Source organism: Castanea sativa, chromosome 8, assembly GCF_040712315.1.
Source record: "Castanea sativa cultivar Marrone di Chiusa Pesio chromosome 8, ASM4071231v1".
In the NCBI taxonomy this organism is placed as follows: domain Eukaryota; kingdom Viridiplantae; phylum Streptophyta; class Magnoliopsida; order Fagales; family Fagaceae; genus Castanea; species Castanea sativa.
The window spans coordinates 23,800,087-23,809,493 of NC_134020.1; the positions used below are offsets into that span (position 1 = coordinate 23,800,087).

Here is a 9,407-nt window from a genome sequence, read left to right on the forward strand (position 1 = left end):
ATTCCGGAGTAGTGCTCCAGTCTAAGTTCTCACGTAAGTATGGGTCCTTTATTGAGTCTCCTGTTTTGAGTCTCACATGTGGGACCCATCTATATATATAAAAACTTATATATTTTAACAAAAGATGTTTTTATGCAGCTAGAGTTTCAATAATTTTTTTGCAACCCATTATATAGCGGTTAAAAAAACAATCCACATATACATATAATTGTGTCATTTTTAATGACTCATGTGATTTACTTAAATAATACTTGTGAACAATTTTTTTTAACTGCCACGTAGTGTGTTGCATAAAAATTCCTACAATCCTGATTGCATAAAAAACTTTGTTCTATTTTAAGTGCTAACATGACTTTTGATTAATTGGTACATAGCATTGCTCTTGTATAAGTTATTTAAAGTGCTTATGTGGATACTTTATTGTAAGAATAAATGGCTAGGAAGTATAAAAATATAGGCTAAATGCTTTTACACGCAATTTTTTAAACATCCGTCTTGAAAATTTTGACTTGAACTTATGATTTTAGTCCTTCTTTTTTCTTTTTTCTTTTTTTTTTTGCATTTGTACGAATGTGTAAAACAATGTGTATAACACAAACATTGCTCAAAAAACAATTATAGTAAATGAACCAATATGTTTACACTTTGAGCTCGGTTAAAAAATATTATTGTTTATGTTCATTTGTTTAGCAAACAAGTCAAGTTAAGCTGTGAGTTTCAGTTAACTCAACTACTAATAAAGTCTCTAATGGTTGTATACGAGATTTGAAGTTCGATCTCTGCCTATACCAAAAACTAATTGGTGTCTTGATCTGATGATAAAGAACTATTATCAGGAATAGACGCTATAGGTTTAAACTCCTTTAAAAAAAAAAAAGTCAAGTTAAGCTCGTGAACGTGAGACTATTTAATTATATATAATATTGTATTTTTATATGTAATATTGTCTAAAAAATACTTAAATATACTTGAGATTGGATTGTAAAAATTCATAAATAATTTCATTGATATCAAATTATTAATTGCAGTTTGTTGACTATATGTTATAAACTTATTGGTAGAACTCGCTCTTGAAAACTGGCTTATAAAGAGAAGGGTGCTTAAGAGCTTATATACACATATTTAAGTTTACAATTAAGTAATGTGAGACACTAAGATCATAACATAATATAAATAGTCTATTTGTAACAAAATTTCTTAAATTGGTAAAGGGGTAGGATCCTTTAAATAACAAAATGCTCAGTTGAATTTATCTCTTTAAGCCTCAAACTGTATTACGAGCTTATCCATTCAAGAGTTGATTGATCTTCAAATCCATGACAAAATGTAATGGGTACTCCAATTTTATTTATTTTGGTCTCAGACTTCTCAATCTAGTTTTAATGAAATGAATAAAGTTTGAAAGTCAGATGTCCTAATACAGAATCTTATAACTTAGTGATATTGTCTGGTTTTCTTATAAGAAAAATCAGACTTTAAATCCTCCTACCTCGAGCTCTACCTCGGGCTCTTGTAACAATTGAATTACCAAAATAAAAAGGAGCGGAAAAGTAGGGGTTTCGACTTTTAGATGTCTTATTTTTGGCTAATTAATTAAATTACATATTGACATAAAAAAAAAAAAAAAAAAAGCTTTTTGGAATGTGCTCTAGTGGACTTGGCAGTTGGCACTCCCGGTGTAAACTGTAAACCCTTGATGGCCTGACCTCGCTTTACCTTCCATATGGCCACACGAGGTTCCAAATTAAAGGGCCAAGCCTTCCTGAACGACAAGCGTCCATATATAGGTGTTCTCTTGGAATTAAACACCAGTCCACCATTCGTACGACAAGTATTTACGGTCGTTTACCCCATAAACTAAAAAGTGAAAAGAAACTTGCACGGGAACCTTTGCTTGGTAGTCATATTTGACGACTTCTTCACTGAAATTTAAAACCATATTGGGCGACTAGTTCAAAATCAACTTATTCTCACTTGGCGGAAACACAAGCAGCATAAATATTCTTCTTTTTCTTAACTTGTTTTGCATCAAAGCTGAGAGAACAAATACATATATATATATATACATAGAAGAGCTTTGAGATCCAAATCGCTGTACAACAGCTTCTTGATCGTTCCCTCTGCACTTTCATTTGTTTGAATGAAAATCTAATTCATCCAAGCAAATATTCGTGTCCATTTTTTCTTTTCTTTTTTGGCATAATTGGGTAGACAGGTCTTGTATTGTATTTGTTTCTTAATTGGGTTTCCAAAGATATGGCAGTAGCACTTGTTACAGGATCTGTTGTGGGGGGAGCTTTTGGAGAGGGATTTGCTATTTTGCATGAAACGGTTAAGAATGTTGTAGGCCAAGCCATTATGTTTAAATCCATTCTTGAAGACTTAGAATCCACGCTAGAGCGTATAACACCAGTGGTCCAAGAGATAAGACAATTAAGCCTGGCTCTTGATCGCCCAGAAAGGGAAACAAAGATCTTGACAGAACAAATGAAGAAAGGTGCGAAGCTGGTTCGCAAGTGCTCCAAAATCCAGTGTTGGAACTACTGTTTCAAATCCCATTATGCAAGCAAACTTTCGGAGTTGAACGAGGCCATTGAAAAGTTCTGTCGTGTTGATTTGATAGTACAGAGCACAAGGACTGGGTTGGAAACTCTGACCAAGGTGGATCTTATTTTGGAGAAAGTGAGTAATCAGAATTCGGACGTGAAGAGGAAATATGGGGTACGGACACTGTCGTGTGCGGTTCCTAGACCCCGGGATTTTATTGTTGGGTTACATTTTCCATTGATGGAGTTGAAGGAGATGCTTTTGAAGAAAGAGGAGCCGCTGCTTCTATTGACTGCTCTTGGAGGCTGCGGGAAGACCACTTTGATCAAAATGCTTTGTTGGGATCATGAAATTAAAGGTACCTTTCTCACGTTAAACCTGTTGGCAAGGATTGCAATAAGTCTCATAACATGTTTTACTGTGATTGGTTTTACCTAATAAAAGTGATACCCACTTTGACAGACTGGGAAAATATTGTGTTGGCATTGGTTTTTTAGAAAATATAGGTGCCCTTTTTTTTCAAAGTTATTTATTGTGGTGGGATGCGGATAATTTATTGTAGAAGTAAACGGTTAGGTATTATAAAAAATAAAACACGTTGAGAACATCACTTTGATGAATCCTAAAATGTACTGTTGCTTGAATATTAGAATATGTTTAACTATAATTGGAACAAATATAAGTACTTCATTCACTCATGAAGATTTCAATTTATGAGAGTGAAATGAACTGCATTTTGAAACAAATACATGTCTCATATGGTAAGATATGTTAGCCCAAAGCTATTTATGTTCATTATTTTGTTTTAGTACTTTCAGTAGTCATAGCAGTGCTTTTGGCATGTTTCATTCTTTGGAATTGCTGCCTTAAAAGGAGTAGTGATAAAGAAAATGTAAGGAGAAAAAACAATTCTCTCATCTTCAAAATTGGTTTAGTTTCTTAGAAAATTGCTTTTGCTCCGCTTCTTACCCTTTGCTGGGATTGGGAATTCTAACTATATTGTGCTTGTATAGGCATATATATGGACAATATATTTTTTGTCAACGTTTCAAAAACTCCCAACTTGAAGGTCATGGTGCAAAAACTATTTAGTCATAATGGTGATGAGTGCCCTGAGTTTCAAAGTGATGAAGAAGCAATCAACCAGCTGGAGCAACTGCTGAATCAAATTGGACCAAAACCTATTTTGTTGATCTTGGATGATGTCTGGCCTGGCTCAGAATCCCTTGTTGAGAAGTTCAAGTTTGATATTCCAAATTACAAGATTGTGGTGACTTCAAGAACTGCATTTCCAAGATTTAGGTTTAGATATAACTTAAATCCATTAAATCATGAAGATGCTATGAAACTTTTTTCTCACTCAGCATCATTGCAAGACGGAAGCTCTTACATCCCAGAAGAAGACATCGAAAAGGTACTTTGTCAATATATACATTTTATTTTGTGTTGGTAGATACCTGCCAAAATCATGTTTTCATACTTGCACATGCATTTAAGCTTGTTTATTTTGTTGCTGGCAAACCAACTGTCCCCAGAACTTGAGTGAAGACAAGGGAAAGAAAAAAAAAAAAAAAAAACGGCATTTTCATATTTCCGAACAAAGTGTGGTTTAGAAAACTAAAATCTTGGCCAATATTACCATTAAACTTATAGACAATAACTGATTTTATTTGGTTCCTTGAATTGCAGATAGTAAGAGGTTGTGGGGGGTTGCCAATAGCCCTTAAAGTGATTGGTGGTTCACTCTCTGGGCAACTTCCAGAGGTTTGGCACAATACACTAGCGAGATGGTCTGATGGTCATTCTATTTTTGAATCTGATACTGAGGTGTTTGCTTGTCTCCAAAAAAGCCTAGAATTTTCTACCGACAAGATCATCCTCAAAGATTATTTCATGAACCTAGGTTCATTTCCTGAAGACCAAAAGATCCCTGTTACAGCCCTCATTGATATATGCACGGAATTACATGAACCAAACAAGGATGATGTCCATGTTGTTGCCAATTTACATGAACTCAATACTCGGAATTTGGCTAGTCTTGAAATGACAAGGTTCGCATGCTTTTAATTTCCAAAGTGTGATTTTACTGTTGGATAATTCTTCATGTAGTCATTGCTAGTTGCTAAGAATCATTGCTAGTTCCCAGTTGTGATATGATATAACTCTATGCATGACCTAAGGCCCAAAATATTGAATTGTCCTGCAACTGGATTAACTTCTGATCATAATTGATTATATATTATTACAGCTTCTTTGACATGTCTGGGGCCAATGTAGGATTTTTTATACCAATGATGCTAAAGGTGATTACTACAAAAAGTTAGGAAGGAAGGAAACTTATATCAAACCAGAAATAATAAGGGGTTCCAATTACTTTGCCGAAGAATAGAGCGGAATTTCAACTTCTAGTAGTTAGAATACCTTTTAGTTGCTTATCTTATAACCATTTGATTTCACTTATTATGGATAAAAAACGGATTGTGTTAATTTCCCTTGCCTTTATTATGACATCCTTAACTTTGTTCGATTGTCTTGGGATTCATATTTTTCTTATGTTAGGAACGATAATTTTGAATCTCTTCTAAGATTATACTTTTGGCCATTCACCAGGAAAGATGCAAGCAAGGTTAACAACTATTACAATGAAGATTTCATCACACAACATGATGTTCTTAGAGACCTAGCTATCCATTTGTGCAGCCGTGAGCCAATAACAGAAAGGGAAAGACTGATTGTGGACATCAATGGAAATAATCTACCAGAGTGGTGGATGGAACAGGAGCAACAACTCATCAATGCACGCTTATTATCCATCTCAACTGGTTAGTTAATCTTCTCTCCAACAGAAACACACATAAATGCACACACGCTATGTAACCTACAAATGATATAGAGAGTGTTTTTTTACAGATGAATTGTTTTCGTCAAGTTGGTGCAACATTCAAGCACCCAAAGTTGAGGCTTTAGTTCTAAATTTTAACACAAGGAATTATACCATACCTGAGTTTGTGGAGAAAATGGTTAAACTCAAGGTTATAAATGTCACTAATTATGGGTTCTTTCCAGCTGAATTAAGCAATTTTCAACTAATCAATTCCCTCCCCAATCTAAAGAGAATTAGATTAGAGAAGGTTTCAATTCCATCCCTTTGCAGTACCCCTGTACCTTTAAGGAGTCTGAAAAAAATATCCTTGTTCATGTGTAATATTGGTCAAGCTTTTGGGAATTCTACAGTACAGGCTTCAGATTCATTGTCAAATCTAATGGAGATAAACATCGACTATTGCATTGATCTGGTAGAATTACCTGCATGGTTGTGTGAGGTTCTCCACCTAAAAAAACTCAGCATCACCAATTGTCATAAATTGTCTGAATTGCCCGATGGAATTGGAAACCTGGTGAATTTAGAAGTGCTAAGGTTTAGGTCTTGTACAGAATTATCAGAGTTGCCAGAGTCAATCAAAAGTCTTCATAAGTTACGCATTCTTGACATATCTGATTGCCTAAGCATTATCAAGTTGCCAAAATACATCGGTGAGTTGCATAATTTAGAAGAGCTACACATGAAAGAGTGCTTCAAATTGCGCCAGTTGCCACCATCAACTATGGATCTTGAGCAATTGAAGCTTGTGGTATGTGACGAAGAGAAGGCCTTGTTATGGGAGCCTTTCAAGGAATTCCTTTCCAATTTAAAGCTAATGGTGGCTAAGAAAGATATCAACTTGAATTGGCTTCCCAAATCATGATTTCTGAGATCTGTTTCTTCTTTGGAAAATTTTGTTGGCTTATTTTGGATTGTTCTCTTCAATTTTTTATTCCCTTTTTCTTTTTTCTTTTTTTCTTCTGTAAAGATCATGAAATAAGTGGCCTAGTACACCAAAAGAGGAATTTTTTAAGGAGTTGCAGTAGTAAATATAATATTTTACCCCTTAACAGTATTGGGAAATTTAATGTTTGAGGGATGCAAATGTGATTGTCTTCATTATGTTCAGTGCTTTATAAAAAAAAAGAGGAACGTATAAATTTGATAAGCTTTATTCATTTTCATCTTGCACATAGAACTTTGTTAACTCCTTTTCTTTTCTTTATTCATTTTTAGGGGAGGATTCCTCCCTCCTCTCACAAGGGATGTGGGACCCGTGAAAGGGCCCATATTCTCCATGTGAGAGGAGAAATTTTCATATGTGCTTAGTCTATGAAGCACTTATCTCACTGACCTGTGGGTTCCACACGTTAGTGAGACATGCGTTTCATAAGTTGAGAGTAGAAGATACATTTCCTTGTGAAAATAGTTTGAACTCTGTTGTAGAAGTGAATAATTTTTCAATATTACCTAATATCCTTTATAAGGAAAGCTATAAATTAAATCCTCATTCCTCCATCTTGTGTAAGAATTGAATGATTAAAAAAAAATCCAGATGTCCCATTTTTTGGCTAATTAATTTGATGGCACATTGCCAAATTGAGCCCATGCTTCTTGAAAGCTCGGATTTATGTTAAGAACACAAGAGCTGATCAGACCCTAAATTAAAATATTACGGCTCGGTTGATTTTACTCTAACTTTACTAAGTGCAGAATAGAGTAAATGCGAGCGAACAAACAATAAAACTACTCTAAGCCATATTCACCAAATAACAACAGTAAAATGAAAAGTAAAAGAGTAGGGAAGAAAGATGTAAACATAAGATAATATGACAATGTGTTATTGAAGAGGAAACTGAAGATCTCGGTGAAAAACCTCTTCATCACATTCCAAGCGGTAAATCGATCCACTAGACAATAAGTTGGGATACACGAATAGCAAAATACCCTCCAAGTCTAATCTACCCAATGCACCTAAGCCCTCTAAGCTCTTACTCCACCAAGGCTTCTCGGAACCATGTCTTGTTTAACTTTCCGGATCCTGCAATACGCCCGATTGCATCAGCCAAGTCTCACCAGCTTCTTTTGGCAAATCCCCAAAACTTCCCAAGCTCCAAAACACTCTCTATACTCTGAAAAGGTGTGAGTTGTGTTTGTGTACAAATCTCCTCTCAAGGAGAAGAGGCTACAATGATTTTTCACTAAGGATGAGTAACTCTCTCTTTAAAATATGGGTGTGTGTATTGTAGAAAACCTATCTAGGGTTTTTCTCTCTGAATGACCTCTTATACTTTTGTGAGTAATGATGGTATATATAGTGTGGGTGAAGAGTAAGAAAGTCACACTTAAAAATCCTCCAGGCAAAATGTTTCGCAAGTACTTTGCGGGAAGGCCTTACCCGCGAGACACTCATGAAATCCTCTAGGTTGGCATGACTCTTTAGCTTCCAACATGTGCTTCTCACGTGCCCTTTTCGCGGGAACCCTTCTCGCGAGCTTCTCGCGAACTAGATGCGAAATTGTACTGATTCTTTATTTCATGCTCGGTTCTTCACCAACTTAATACTAAACACAATACAATAAAATCCCACAAAATACAAAGAACAAAATTAAAGCAATTACAACACTTTTTGTCATGAAATAAAGCCAACATAAGACATAGTTGTAAATCACAACTTTACAATCTCCCCTTTGGCTATTCAGTGACAAAACACTCTATAACAGATTCTAGACTTAAATGTGAGTTTGAGAACAATGGAAAAACTCACTCACACCTAAATCTAAAACCTGTGATGAACTTGGAACATATATACCTGTAACCTGAAACACTTGCACAAAGCGCATTAAACTTTCAAGGTATATTAAGTAATAAAAGGATAAATATAATGTAACAAGTAAACATACGATCAAGTAAACATGTTGTAAAACATATGAGCAACTTGATCAGAAACAAAATAGTCATATGGAAAATACTACAATGATCATAAGCAAAACAAATGATCATCCAAACATGCAACCAATAGAGCACAATAACATAAGGATGTATGTATGTCCAACACATAAGCATGATGCCATGAGAGCAACAAAACATAGATACTAAACATAACTCAAAACATCGTAAAACAACAAGAAAATAAGCATAAAGAAAAACAAAGCAACACAAGGTTTTCTAAAAAAAATGTTTTCTCTCCTTTGGTATATGCATCTCCTCTATGGCTTTCTCCCCTACGAATGTGCCCAAGGTAGAATTTCTCCCCTTAAAATTGTACACATAAGCTATATAAAAATGACGATACACTCTAATATACTCTCTAGTATACTTCTCAGTCATGGCTACCAGACTTGGCACTCCTAGTGTAAACCATTAATTGGTGGCCATGTGAGGTTCCAAAAGGACAGCCTAGTGCACGTATATTGTTCTCTAAGTGCCCATTTGGAATGCACTTATAAGCCATTTATTGCTTATTTTTCTTACAATTTTCGAGTTCCACTTGATACCTATTTATTTTATTTAAATGTAAAAAAAAAAAAAAAAAAAAAAAAAAAAAAAAATCAACACAAAGCTAAATGTATTGTTCTTAAATGTAAACTTAAAAAAGACCATCCTTTCGTGGGACAAGAATCCACGGTCGTTACCTTTTCTGTGACAAAAAATAATCGCATACCATAAAGATTACTAAAAAGAAAAAGAAAAAGAAAAAAAAAAAAAAAGCTTACATGGTTAACAAATGAACCAACTGCAGAAAATACCTTGCTTAGTTCTGAGTCGAATCGGACTACAAGTCTTCAAATTGAAGCATTATAAATTATTCTTTATCTCAAATTGCTTTGCATCAAAGCTAAGAACAAATAGAAGAGGTTTGACATCTAAATGGGTGTCCAGCAGCTTCTTTCTGCAGTTTTTCATTTGTTCGAATGCAAATAAATTCAACCAAGCAAAAATTGGTATCTCTTTTTTTTTTTTTTTTTTTTTGGGGGGGGGGGGGGGGGGTGTTGGG

The 9,407-nt window shown here is 34.8% G+C and overlaps 1 protein-coding gene across 1 annotated transcript; it reads left to right on the forward strand.

Annotated features, from left to right (window-relative positions):
- The first annotated feature begins 1,990 nt into the window (after positions 1 to 1,990).
- Positions 1,991 to 6,555, forward strand: LOC142607846 (putative disease resistance protein At5g66900). The gene is made up of 5 exons (XM_075779492.1): positions 1,991 to 2,905; positions 3,561 to 3,961; positions 4,237 to 4,598; positions 5,158 to 5,369; positions 5,458 to 6,555. Exons 1-5 carry the CDS (start codon positions 2,257 to 2,259, stop codon positions 6,291 to 6,293), a joined length of 2,460 nt encoding a protein of 819 aa, XP_075635607.1. The 5' UTR covers positions 1,991 to 2,256; the 3' UTR covers positions 6,294 to 6,555.
- Positions 6,556 to 9,407: the final 2,852 nt, after the last annotated feature.

Bases quoted from the DNA above. Each gene is read 5' to 3' on its own strand.
- LOC142607846 (XM_075779492.1), top strand. From the start codon at position 2,257: ATGGCAGTAGCACTTGTTACAGGATCTGTTGTGGGGGGAGCTTTTGGA. The intron at 3,962-4,236 runs GTACTTTGTCAA...CTTGAATTGCAG, and splicing joins CAGAAGAAGACATCGAAAAG to ATAGTAAGAGGTTGTGGGGG. The intron at 4,599-5,157 runs GTTCGCATGCTT...GCCATTCACCAG, and splicing joins GCTAGTCTTGAAATGACAAG to GAAAGATGCAAGCAAGGTTA.